Genomic DNA, 13929 nt, shown 5'->3' with positions numbered 1-13929 from the left:
TTAAAACATTGAACTTTGGTTTTGCTTGATTAATACAGAAACTGACATGGCGGTCAAGACAACAGGACCGAGAAAACTGTGCTATGAAGGGCAAACATAAAGTAAGTAAAACAGACGAGTTCTCTGCCAGAGTTAGTCTTTATGTGGGCTTCCTCTCACAATGTCAGCATATGGAATGTCTAATAGTAGTTTAATTATTACTTTCTTTAGGATGAATGCCACAACTTTATTAAAGTATTTGTCCCAAGAAATGATGAGATGGTTTTTGTGTGTGGTACCAATGCATTCAATCCCATGTGCAGATACTATAGGGTGAGTATATTTCATATGGTGTGCTTTTTTTTATCAACTTTTTTTTCTTCGCTTCCATGCTGTTAGAGTTGAATCCTTTCTGCTATAACCCATTTATCCCTAATGCTATGGAAGAATAAAGACAAAATTCTTCAAATAGAATTTCAGTACAAATAAAGCAGTATTGCCTTCAAACAGGTACATTGAACAGATGTGACACCAGCTATTTATTTTTCTTTTATAGTTGAATACCTTAGAGTATGATGGAGAGGAAATTAGTGGCCTGGCAAGATGCCCATTTGATGCCAGACAAACCAATGTTGCCCTTTTTGCTGGTAAGATCCTTTAGTGTAATGAATATAAATGACTAATGACATTGAAGGTAAAAAGGAATTTAAAGAAAGAAAAAAGCTCATAACTAGGGTAGCTACCTTGATATAGGTGTTTCGAAGTCCAGGAGCTATGAAAAAAAGATTTCCAAAATGAGGATTTAAAAGTGAGCGTAAGGGACGCCTGGGTAGCTCAGCGGTTGAGCATCTGCCTTTGTCTCAGGGTATGATCCTGGGATCCGGGATCAAGTCCCACATCAGGCTTCCTGCAAGGAGCCTTCTCCTTCTGCCTGTGTCTCTGCCTCTCTCTCCCTGTGTCTCTCATGAATAAATAAATAAAATCTTAAAAAAATAAAATAAAAGTGAGCATAAGTGTTCTGACACTTCACTCTGCTGTTAATGAGGTCAATGACCCTGAATAAGTTGCTTAACTTTTTGATACTTAGATCCTTAATCTGTGAAATTAGGTAATACCATGGGGCAACCTGTCACAGGTTGATTATTAGCCTCAGGTCTAGGCCTATTTGCATAAAAAGGGATAACAGGTGAAAGCACTCCAAAGGGTATAACACACTACATGGGATAACACACTACAAGATAATTATGGTTATTTTACCCAAATTATAACTCTGGTTTCAGATGGGAAGCTATATTCTGCCACAGTGGCTGACTTCTTGGCCAGTGATGCTGTTATTTATCGAAGCATGGGTGATGGATCTGCCCTTCGTACAATAAAATATGATTCCAAATGGATAAAAGGTACCTTCGAAAAGCAGTGTTGTGGGATCACCAAGGGGGTTGGGATGGCCAAGTGGGAACAGGAGCCATGGCATCAGGAGGTTCAGTGCATGACTTTATATTGTTTATTTAGAGCAAGAACAAGTTGCTTTGACATTGGAAAGAGGAGATTAGCCGCCATGTCAGGAAAGTAGATTCCTCTACAATTTTATCCTGGTTGACCCCCAGAAAGAGAGATCTCATTTCCGTGTGCCAATTCGCCTACATCTAAATGCACATAATGTTCCTTGCCCATGCCCATCTACCCCAATCCTGCAGGGTTAATAGCGAGAGTTGATTAGAGCCATTTTGTCCTTTAGAGTCTAGATACCAAGATTTTTTTATTCTCAGTATAGGAAGTTTTCTTCCCTAGTTAAATAGGTTAATGAATAAATCTGTTGAAACAAAGACCTTTGCTGTAGTTCAGTTCCTGTAGGCTTTTTACAGTCCATTAGCTGACATGAAAGACCGTGGGTTCTTTAAAGCTCCAGCACACCCATATTGGGACTCCTTGAGCTCGTTGGTGTGTTGGAGTTCTCACTGGCTTCAACAGAGCTCTGCTACACCTGTCAGTCATGCCTAGCCTAGCAGCCGGGGTCTTGTGCTAATTGAATTACCCTTTAGGAACCAGCTTGTTTTCAATTTTTCTTTCAGAGCCACATTTTCTTCATGCCATAGAATATGGAAACTATGTCTATTTCTTCTTTCGAGAAATTGCTGTAGAACATAATAATTTAGGCAAGGCAAGTATATGCACTTGACTTGTATTATGGACTTGTATTGCATGGAATCGAGCTGCCTTGGTAGGGTTATACTCTTTGTGTGTTTTCTAGCACTCAGTGCACTTAGGGCCAAGTGCAGAGAAGTGAGTTGCTTATCATGAGAATAATTGCTGGAAAACACCTGAACAATGGCCAGAGTGAGAACAGCAGCCTTGGGCCTTGAGAAGCTTTCATTTTTTTTCTGTCACTACGGAGAGTGTTCTACAGGCACCCTTGAGCTATGGATGCTTCTTTAACACTTTAGAAATCTGTTGATAGTTTATTCTTTCTCAGCATCAAAAGGCAGGATGGAAAGTAGTGGCTCCCATTCAATTTTGTGTGCTTCAGTAAAAGCCCATATAATTTTAAAGCATCACAGCCTTGTTATGCCAAGTTTAAGGATGACATCTTTCATTACCAGTATGAGACAAAGCATGGGGATGGTTTGCATTCACCCCACCACTTCTTGGGGAGCTCGTTTGGCAGGACAGGAAAATGGCCCTTTTCTCACAGGTAAATCTAGTTTACATTCCTATGTACAAATCCCTAGAGAGAAGATTGCTAGATTCTTTTGAGCCAGACCTATCTTTAGCGGTCTTTTGTCCCTCCCTTAAATAGCAGCTTTTTGTTTCCCTTACCCCCCTCCATGAGCATAACCCTGTGGCTTCGCTTTTGTCCCTTGGGCAGGCTGTATATTCCCGTGTGGCCCGCATATGTAAAAATGACATGGGTGGCTCGCAGCGGGTCCTGGAGAAACACTGGACTTCATTTCTGAAGGCTCGACTTAACTGCTCTGTCCCTGGAGATTCGTTTTTCTACTTTGATGTTCTGCAGTCTATTACGGACATCATACAAATCAATGGCATCCCCACTGTGGTTGGGGTGTTTACCACACAGCTCAACAGGTGAGAACAGATCTCTGGCACTTCACGAGCTGTCCTGTGCTGGCTGAGGGGACCCGAGAGCGGGCCTACTGTCGCCCGATGGTCTTCCTGATGCTTTCCCCCTTTTCAGCATTCCTGGGTCTGCAGTGTGTGCATTTAGCATGGATGACATTGAAAAAGTATTCAAAGGACGCTTTAAAGAACAGAAAACCCCAGATTCTGTTTGGACAGCAGTCCCTGAAGACAAAGTACCCAAGCCAAGGTAAAGAAAAAAAGACAGAAACTGGTTATTGTCTTTAACAAAACCCTCTGGTCACTGGAGGCATCCATCCTCAGAGAGCAGGGGGGCCAGCCTCCCATGCCAGGAAGGGGTCCCCTGGGCAGCTCTGCAGACGGAGCCAGGACACAGAGCCCTGCGTGGGGAGAACCTGCTGAGTGCAGGGAAATTGTGCTCCCCCTCTGGTTTGGCTCATGCCCCCTTCTTTCTGGGCCTCTTCTTTCAGAGAAGACGCTTACTCCTTAGATACATTTTTGAGGGGGGGAAAAATCACACTCTTTTCCTTTCAGGCCTGGCTGTTGTGCAAAGCATGGCCTTGCCGAAGCTTATAAAACCTCCATAGATTTCCCTGACGAAACCCTGTCATTCATCAAATCCCATCCGCTGATGGACGCTGCCGTACCACCCATTGCCGATGAGCCCTGGTTCACAAAGACTCGGATCAGGTAAGACCCAGGAAGCAGCAGCCCACTCCCATCTAATGCCTTCTCGTCCTGTGGGCCTCTGACTTGACATACCTCCTCTGGCAGGTACAGACTGACGGCCATCGCTGTTGACCACACTGCTGGGCCCCATCAGAACTACACAGTCATCTTTGTTGGCTCTGAAGCTGGCGTGGTGCTTAAAGTTTTGGCAAAGACCAGCCCTTTCTCTTTGAATGACAGTGTATTACTGGAAGAGATTGAAGCATACAACCAAGCAAAGTAGGTGTATTTTATGAGAATGCTTTTCAGCACTGCTCAGAAGTTTCCTGTGTGTATTTCATCTAGTAATGTCTTTTTAGCCCCCAAAATTAGCAGTGGTTTGGCAATATTAGTGTTTTGGGTTTTTCCCCCCTCAGTGAAATAAATCCTGAGTTTGTTGTTTTTCCCAAGTCCACCAGGGCTAGGATGGTGGAAAGTTAATGAGTTTAAAAATAATTCAGCCCTCATTTTTCAGCTATGGGCAATGAGAACACATTAGCACCCACCCCTCATACCCTGCAGGTTTATTTTAGGCTGCTACCTGCCGCAGACAGTTGGTTGCAAGTATGCACATACACGCAATACAATTCTCCCAACCACTGATATAAAAGATAACTAGACCATTTAAAAAAAAAAAAAAAAAAAACAAGAAGTAGGTGAGAGAAATGGAGCAAAGGAGACTAAAGAGAGATCCAGAAACATTTAGCACAGCAAGATTTAAGTGCATTGAAACACTGTCCTTTTTCTTCCCAGTAGTCTAAAGTGGTCTTTACACAGTCTCCTTGGGTCACCAGAACAAGAAAGATATCTTTAAAAAACCCTTTGTCCAACCTGAAGATTAGCCAATTGTGCAGAGCAGCAGAAGTTCAAATGCAGAATTATTACTTCCCAAACTATGTACTTAACTGATTGGCTACTGAGGATATTTCTCAGGACCTCTTTGCTCTTAGTAATTGCAAAACCAAACCCCACTTTGCCTTGTCCATTTCGACTTATTAAGCATATGGCTTCAAAATGTATCCCAAAATACAGGTGCAATGCTGAGAATGAGGAAGACAGAAGGGTCATCTCCTTACAGTTGGATAAAGACCATCACGCCGTGTACGTGGCATTCTCTAGCTGCGTCATCCGCCTCCCTCTCAGCCGTTGCGAGCGTTATGGATCCTGTAAGAAGTAAGCTGGTATTTCTTTCCTTACCATGTGTCTTGCAGCATCATGACTTTTGATAATGAGAAAATCCAAGTTCCGTTCTGTTTGGTTTTATACAGGTCTTGTGTTGCATCTCGGGACCCATACTGTGGCTGGTTAAGCCAGGGGGCCTGTGGCAGAGTGACCCCAGGGATGCTGTAAGTATCCTCTGTCACATTAGCCAAGATCTTCTGAGAGCTGCGTCTGTCTTCTCGGGGTCTCTAAAGCTAGAAATTTTAGAAAAATTCCAGTTGTACCACTTTTGTTCTTTTCTTCACCTCTTTTCTTTTTGTAGCTATGGGAGAAGTAAAAAAAAGAAAGAAAGAAAAAGAAAGAAAGAAAGAAAGAAAGAAAGAAAGAAAGAAAGAAAGAGAGAAAGAAAGAAAAGAAAAAAAATCTGGAGCATTAAGAAGGAAGGGAGATTGTAGACAGGATAATGCCTAAGGGAAATGAATGGAGAGAACCAACAATTCTCTCTCCCCTCTTAAACATTCTAGGGGAGAGATGTTGAACAGAAATACTCGTTTTTAGCAAGCTGTGTTGAAATGTCCATTTTTTTCTCTCTGCCCATTCTTACTAATCTGTGTTCTTGGTTCTGCTCTGGTTGTCACTTGTGTCCCTATGAAGGCTGTTAACCGAAGACTTCTTTGCTTTCCATAACCACAGCGCTGGAGGATATGAACAAGACACAGAGTACGGCAACACGGCCCACCTAGGGGACTGCCATGGTAAGACTGGATCTTCCTTTCCCTTCTGACAGTTCTTTTTGACCACATTTGCACGTGAACATTATTTTACAATCAGCCTTTTAATGACTCAGGACACATACCACCTAGCATTTAACTTAAACTTCGCAAAAGCTGAGCTGTTTGGTCATGGGGATACGTTAGAGGAGAATCTTACTTTTTTTTTTTTTTTTTCCTTCACCATTTACAATTTTGTAGAAAATCTAGAGAAAGGTAGTCTGACCAGTAGGTTAACCTTTTAATTTATAGTCTTTTCTTTTGACTTTTTTAGTTAATTGGAATTCATAAATTTTTGCTTTCTTTTGGTTACTTTTTACTGATTACTTGTTCCTTTAATTCTTTTAGAAATTTTGCCTACTTCAACTACACCAGATTACAAAATATTTGGCGGTCCAACATCTGGTTAGTTTTTTTTAATTTTTTTGAATTAACAACCTTTTCTTTCCTTCAGTTCAGCATTTTCAGCCCCCTCTCCCCTCCTTTTGCGCAGTTTGGCAGCCCTTCATGTTTCTGCTTTGACTCATAATCCCACTGATGGTACTGAAAGACTTTTTCTTACTCAGCACTCCACCCCTGTGTAGCATGTTAACAGTTCATCATTGACCAAGGCACATCTCGTAAGAAAAACCCAATGGATTCACATAGACTGCATTCCAGCTGCACGCCCGCCCACCCGAGCTTTCTTCTCTCTCACCCCTGTGCATTGTGGATGTTCCCTCTGGCCATCTATACTTAATGGATGGCAGGATTTCATTATTTCCCCCTTCTCTCCTCACCTTTCCTACGACCTAGTAAACAAATACACATTTCCCCAAAATGTGTATTTCTAAATTTTGGACATCTTTTTTTGAATGGTTTGCAGTGATCCCGGGAATCTTTGAATGTTGTGGTCTCAGTGGTGTGTAAAAGGCTCCCGTTGAATGAAGCTGGTATCTGGCGTATGAAGGTGTTCCATAGGCTCTCCGTGCCCATCTGTCTGTATCTCTTTTGGGGTCTTCATCTGCGACCATTGCACCGGTCTGGATGGGGGTCTCCAGAATTTTAACCTAAAACCGTATGCTTACATCCCGAGGGAAAATCTACTTTGTGGAAATGAGTAGCATACACGCTAAGAGGTTAAGTCACTTGTGGTCCTATTGCTGCTTCTAAAACTCACAGCAGTTTGGTTCCTCAGAAGGGAGAGAAGGATGGCAGATCTTACATATCAGAAGATCCCTATGCAGCTTATAAATGCCATTTCTTTTGCATGAGTTGCTGCTAATTCTTCAGAAGAAATTCCCTGAGCATTTTGAAAGGCACAGGCAAGGATCCTCCCTGCTTCAGTGCTTTACCGTGGACAGTGCGAGGCCTCAAGGCACAGATGCACGGGAGGTCCTCAGTAAAGCTCAATCAGGACAAAAACCAAGTGCTTACAAGGATTTAACCAAGTCTTTCCTGATGAAGTAACCCTGTAGGTTCCTCAGTGAAGGACATACTGTGTCCAACAGTCCACGAAAATGCTTTTAAACTCTGCACAAAAGGATACAGAATAATGCCGTCTCACAAAGAGATGGAGAAAGTAGCAGTCAGTCTTTGGGATTTATATTACCTTTTCCATGAGGGTCATTATTCACCATAGGAGCTTTGGTAGGAGCATTTTGAGTGTCTCTAATTTTGAAATCTGCTTAATTTGTCTTCATGGTTAATTTTTAGTTTTTCTTTTTCCCTTGCAAGAAAGAGTTTTGGTGTAGTCTCTTTGGATGTTTTTTTGTTTTTTGTTTTTTGTTTTTTTTTATGAAATCCTCGAACAGACTTTCTCATAAAATTGACTTAAGCTTTACTTAAAAATGCAACAGAGCAGTCAGAGAAATCTGTCAACACTATCCACGTTAATAAAAATCTGTTTGCCACCACAGACATGGAGGTATCTTCATCATCTGTTACCACAATGGCAAGTATCCCAGAAATTACACCTAAAGTGATTGATACCTGGAGACCTAAACTGACGAGCTCCCGGAAATTTGTAGTTCAAGATGACCCAAACACTTCTGATTTTACTGATCCTTTATCAGGTATCCCAAAGGGTAAGGCCTCACCAGGGAACTCATCTCTCGCTGAGTGGAAACCTGATTCCTGATACCTGTGAGGAGCTGGTGGCTGTAGGGTTTCCTAGAAGTGGGCTGGAACAGCCCTGCTGTTGCTCATGCCACCTCCCCTGGTTGTGGTCACTCCAGTTTCCTTGCTTGTATTGGAGTGCATTCCTTTACAGATGAAGGAGGTGGAAAGCCGTGAAAGAAAGGGAGGTGATAAGACAGCCACTCAGACAATCTAGTCTGTGTTGGTTTCTGCTGGAAGGTGCTGAGAGCCTGCTCAATGTCAGATAATTACCAGGACCACCCCAACAACATCAAAACACATAACTCATTAATTGCAAATATCTTGGTATCAGATGTTTTGTCTAAGAGCCTTTCCCAGCCTTCTGTTTAGCTTTGATTCCAAATGTAATATGAAAAGGATATGCAAGGTGCTAGCGAGCTGCTTGAATGTCACAAGCAATAAAACATAACAGAGCCCTTGTCCATAACTATCGTTTCCAGCCCTTGATAGAAGCAGTTATAAAACAGCTGCCTGTTGAGTTACCTTATTAGACATATTACTCTGGGAAAAAAAAAAAATCTCCAGGGCTTAGTAGACTGTGGTATCAGGTTTCCAATCAGTTTTTATGCCAGTACATTGTCATTTATGATTTACATGTGTTGATTTGAGTTTTATATGTTTTCATTGTAAACAGTTTTATAATCATTCTTTCTGTTTTATTTTCTTTAGTAATATCATTTCTTTCTACTTTCTTTTCTTTGTCTTTCCCAGTGCCACTGAATTCCATAATCCCAAACACTGATTAAAAACAACTAATGTTCAAAGGCCTTAGTACTAACCTAAAGCAACAGAACCTTCAAAATTACTGACTTACCTTATCCTGGGATAGCTGTGCTTATAGCATGTAACAGACTTGGATACCTCTTAAACTAACATTTCTTTGATTGACTGTTAGATGTCTGTGGTTGCATTAAAAATCCCATTAACTATAAACTAATCCACTCTTCTTCTAGTCTAACTTAAATATTTCTTAAATATCTCAAGACAGTTGGATAATATCGCTTAACTACTACATATTATACTTCTTTAGACTATCTGGATCTCTTTCATAGCAAACAATTCAAGAGTACTTCACTCCAAGATGGAATGAAAAAAATATATCAAAGCAAACAAGAAAGTCCATATTTGTAGTTAACAATCACCAAGCAGGTCATTGTTATGCTTTTAGTTTGTGAACCAATTATGTGTCTTTATTGTAGTGAAGATAGCATAATTATATTAGCATAATTATCTTAGCATAATGTACTTTTATGCCAATCCATACATGTTCCTAATTCCAGCTGTTGCCCTGTAATCCTGATACATGAATTAGGAGAAAAATCATAAGACAGAATATTTCAAAACATTTCTAAATTGGCCATTTAGAAAATATGTGCTTTCTAACTCTAATTTTTAGACCAGAAAACTCTTAAAATTTAGAATGTTACATAATAACTACTTAAGAGAGAAAAGGGGAAAAAGACACATATGGATCGGTGGGAGATCAGAGTTATCCTGGCATTTGCAGCAATCGTATGTCTCTGGGGATCCGATCATGATTAAAGAAAAATATATAGATGGAATCTTAGAGTTTCCCTGACCCTCCAAGCTAAGCATATGGACCATTGTGAAGGCAGTATTGGCTCAATGGAAGCCATTTGCCGGCTAATATGGTTTGAAAGAAGCACCCCACTCAGACCTTTTCCTACGTGTCTGTTGCAGGTGTGCGATGGGAAGTCCAATCGGGAGAGTCCAACCAGATGGTCCACATGAACGTCCTCATCACCTGTGTCTTTGCCGCTTTTGTTTTGGGTGCGTTCATTGCAGGGGTGGCAGTATACTGCTATCGTGACATGTTTGTTCGGAAAAACAGAAAGATTCATAAGGATGCAGAATCTGCCCAGTCATGCACAGACTCCAGTGGAAGTTTTGCCAAACTGAATGGTCTCTTTGACAGCCCGGTCAAGGAATATCAACAGAATATCGATTCTCCCAAATTATACAGTAACCTGCTGACTAGTCGGAAAGAGCTGCCACCCAATGGAGATACCAAATCCATGGTGATGGACCATCGAGGCCAACCTCCCGAACTGGCTGCTCTCCCCACGCCTGAGTCAACTCCTGTGCTTCACCAGAAGACCCTGCAGGCCATGAAGAGCCACTCAGATAAGGCCCATGGCCATGGGGCTTCAAGGAAAGAAACCTCACAGTTTTTCCCATCTAGTCCACCACCCCATTCCCCATTAAGTCATGGGCATATCCCCAGTGCCATTGTTCTTCCTAATGCTACTCATGACTACAACACGTCTTTCTCAAACTCCAATGCTCACAAAGCTGAAAAGAAGCTTCAAAACATTGACCACCCACTTACAAAGTCATCCAGTAAAAGAGATCACCGGCGTTCTGTGGATTCCAGAAATACCCTCAATGATCTCCTGAAGCATCTAAATGACCCAAACAGCAACCCTAAAGCCATCATGGGAGATATCCAGATGGCCCACCAGACCCTAATGCTGGATCCTGTGGGACCTATGTCTGAGGTCCCACCCAAGGTCCCTAACCGGGAGGCATCCCTATACTCTCCTCCTTCAACTCTCCCCAGAAATAGCCCAACCAAGCGAGTGGATGTCCCCACCACTCCTGGGGTCCCAATGACTTCTCTGGAAAGACAAAGGGGTTACCACAAAAATTCCTCCCAGAGGCACTCTATATCTGCTATGCCTAAAAACTTAAACTCACCAAATGGTGTTTTGTTATCCAGACAGCCTAGTATGAACCGTGGTGGGTATGTGCCCACCCCCACTGGGGCAAAGGTGGACTATATTCAGGGAGCACCAGTGAGTGTTCATCTGCAGCCTTCCCTCTCCAGACAGAGCAGCTATACCAGTAATGGCACCCTTCCTAGGACGGGACTAAAGAGGACACCGTCCTTAAAACCTGATGTGCCACCAAAGCCTTCATTTGTTCCTCAAACCACATCTGTCAGACCACTGAACAAATACACTTACTAGGCCTCAAGTGTGCTCTTCTCCGTGTGGCTTTATCCTGTCCATGTTGTTGAGAGGATGATGTTGTAAGGGTACCTTCAGACAAGAGACTCCCTTGTATTTTAAGAGAACCAAGTGGCCAAAGAAACTCTTTCTTGCTTTGGCAACATCAGAACTTGCCACATGTAGCTACTACAGCAAAGCTTCTGTGTACTTGCCCGAAAACAAAGGAAGGTGCTGGTCATTCCATTTCTTTTGTTTGAAGCTAAAGAGATGCGTAGCTCTCAGGGGCTACCCTACCAGTATAGAGAGCTGATACAGTACTCAGAAGAATCTGTGAGCAAATACTTGAAAATGGGTTCAACTTAGACTACCATTATGTGTGGTCTTCCCATTAAATGTGAACATTTTAATTGTATGCATTCACCTTGCCTCTTGCACAAATGTCAAAAAACAATGGTAATGTCTCAAAGAAACGAACTTGTAGATTACCAAACAATTTGCTAAGAATTCAGTCTTTGACTCAAACTGTAGCATTTTTTTCAAGTGTGGCATTTTTTTCATGCCACCAATGAACTGTGGTGCGTGTGTGTGTGCGCGCGCATGTGTGCGTGCGTGTGAGTGTGTGTGTTCTCTACCCACTAAGATTTGTTTTGGTGCCCATTGCATCTTTTTGTGCTATGGACTTGTTTACATTGAGCATGACTGAACAAGAGACAATAACTTCTTCCCACAGCAGTCCATTGGGTTCAGCTTTGAGAAAAGAAATAAAGTCAAGGCTGATTTGACCATCAAAATGATTAACTTGACTTACATGCTCCCCAATGCCAGAATGTAAGAGTTCTAAGTAATTTTGTGCTGCTATTCATTAAAACTTCTATTACAGTCTTGCCAGCTTAAGGAGATAGAGATGTTAAGAGGTATCCTTGATTTATCCACCAGTATTCAGTAGTAAAATTTACCTGTCCACTGTGAATCCAAGCCTGACTCACTGTATTTAACCTTGGACACACTAATAAGGTTTTATTTTGATGTTGTTTGGTTTCTCCCATGTGGTAAAATTTCTCCTCCTTTAACTCCTCCTACCCCCAAGAGAAAAGAACAAAACAAACCAGAAGACAAAAGAAGGAAATGTGAAAGGAATTCTAATTGGGCCTAACAGAGAGAGTCTCTGAAAACTGAACAGTGGTGCAATCATGCTGTCTGTGTTGTGTTATATGAGAATTTTCTTCTAAGTCATGCAGGTAATGACAATATACTGTAAATATTACATGTGAGTTTACCTGAATCTGTGCATTTTGTGCCTTATTCATGAGAATGATAGAAGTACTAAAATATGTCAAGTGTTTTCAGTATAGCACATCATTTACCGAGTGCCAGTTGTAAATGTTTTTCAACCAGCACCTGAAAAGACTTTTAAAAAATCGTGAAAACAGCCTAGAACAATTAATTGTAAAACAATCCACCCAAATAGCAGCATTACATCCTTTGCCATGATAAACATTCCACTCCTGCTTTCCTAAGGATGAAACAGTGATAATGTGAAGTCAAATGAGGTTTCTCGGGTAATGTGACACCTGCGGAAACCATAGAGTCATTTATTCGTAGTTTTGCAGAAGCCACTTACAGTTGATGATGTGTAACCCTGATGACTGTTTCAGTTAAAATGCTGCACACCACACCATGGTTTATTGAACCTAATCCAGAAAGTATCAAGGCAGAGGAACGCTCCTGACTTAGTCAGACAAATAAGTTCAACTGATTTCTTGTGATAACACTGACCATATGTATTACTTGGGGGAGGATGGGTTGCAGAAGACCAGAGCATTTTTATACAGATTGTAGAATACTGATACAGTTATTCTTTTCCTTTGAGAATATTGTTTTATAAAGAACGTGATTCCCTGAGATCTCTGGAAGCTCAAAAACTAGAACTTCTGTTCTTGAAACACTTCAGCTTTGCAACTAAAATATTACAGATTAATAATAAATTAAACCAACCAACAGTAAACACTACTCAGCCCACCGCCAACAAACGTGTTTGAATTCACCTTACCAATATTAATCCCAGCGTGCGGAAAATGGAACAGTAACTCTATGTGAACCCAGATAACATTTTGTAACATTGTGCTGCCTTGTAGTTTGTAATGTGAGTTCTATCAGTATTTATGTTGAAATTTCTAACATAAAATCTAGTCTCTATCCTGTTAATTTAATTTTTAAATGCTTTATCCATTTGTGCAAAGGTAAACACAGATTGTATCTTTTTTAATGGTACGGCATAAAAAAGTAACCCTAAAGTGAAGTGGCTCTATACTGTTTTATAGAGTACTTTAACATGTATAGATATCTTGTAAACTTGTATTGTGGATGTGTAAATAATATGTACTTTGGGTTTTTAACACCGCATGTAAAGTCAAAATAAAATATACAAATCATTATATTCTGCCTCTTGATATTGAAGAGGTTTATGGCTTATCATGTTTTAAGAATATTTTACAGTCAGCACCACTGAGAGTTCCTTTTAAAATGTACCAGAATATTCATATCTGGAATACTTGCTATTTGGTCATGGTTCCACCACCATTCTCTTCTTGGAGAGCTAATACTGATAGAAGCCTCGAGAAACTGAGAAACGAGTCAGAAAGCCAGATGGACTGTGCCCGCATTAGCGGGCAAGTGCTTCAGGCAGACGTACCCGCGACTCGCCTTGTCCACCCTTCTAGTTCAGCAGGCATTTTTTAGAATGCATGATTTGTATTCCCACATGAAAACTTTGATGTCATTTTAGTCCAGAGTTACAGCTGACAAACCAGGTTCCTGTGAACGTTTCTTGCAATTTGGTAAATGGCATTTCTCAATTCCACTGTTGTAATTGAATAGACTATATTGAGATACCTTCCCCAAATATGGAAATGGAAAACAAAATTATGATCCCATTTGGTCCTGCCTTTGGCATGGGGTGAGTTGGTGGCTGCTGTCATTGCATCTTGTGGGTATTGAAGGGGTCACAACACTTCTGGGGAGGCCATGGGGGTATCCGTAGCAATCTCTGTGCTCTTCCCTTCAGCTTCTGCTCCTGACCCAAGCCCCTGTGTACCTCCTCCCTG

General features: G+C 41.3%; 1 protein-coding gene across 10 annotated transcripts in view; it reads left to right on the top strand.

Moving 5' to 3' along the window:
* Positions 1-13260, top strand: part of SEMA6D (semaphorin 6D) — a 55720-nt gene extending 42460 nt beyond the window's left edge. For 2 of the 10 annotated variants that reach the window (XM_055320084.1, XM_055320083.1), the window contains exons 5-19: positions 39-101; positions 211-312; positions 536-626; positions 1260-1379; positions 2052-2140; positions 2846-3063; positions 3173-3304; positions 3610-3765; positions 3850-4023; positions 4816-4956; positions 5052-5129; positions 5599-5699; positions 6063-6119; positions 7613-7780; positions 9555-13260. In XM_055320084.1, the coding sequence (XP_055176059.1) occupies positions 39-101; positions 211-312; positions 536-626; positions 1260-1379; positions 2052-2140; positions 2846-3063; positions 3173-3304; positions 3610-3765; positions 3850-4023; positions 4816-4956; positions 5052-5129; positions 5599-5699; positions 6063-6119; positions 7613-7780; positions 9555-10843 (2979 nt within the window). In that variant the 3' untranslated portion in view covers positions 10844-13260. The remainder of the gene's footprint in view (positions 1-38; positions 102-210; positions 313-535; positions 627-1259; positions 1380-2051; positions 2141-2845; positions 3064-3172; positions 3305-3609; positions 3766-3849; positions 4024-4815; positions 4957-5051; positions 5130-5598; positions 5700-6062; positions 6120-7612; positions 7781-9554) is intronic. The other 8 variants (XM_055320087.1, XM_055320085.1, XM_055320089.1 and 5 more) reach the window with 8 other exon arrangements.
* The last annotated feature ends 669 nt before the right edge of the window (positions 13261-13929 follow it).

The sequence above is a fragment of the Nyctereutes procyonoides genome, unplaced genomic scaffold, assembly GCF_905146905.1.
Source record: "Nyctereutes procyonoides isolate TBG_1078 unplaced genomic scaffold, NYPRO_anot_genome, whole genome shotgun sequence".
Taxonomy (NCBI): domain Eukaryota; kingdom Metazoa; phylum Chordata; class Mammalia; order Carnivora; family Canidae; genus Nyctereutes; species Nyctereutes procyonoides.
This window is presented reverse-complemented; position numbering and strand designations above follow the sequence as displayed.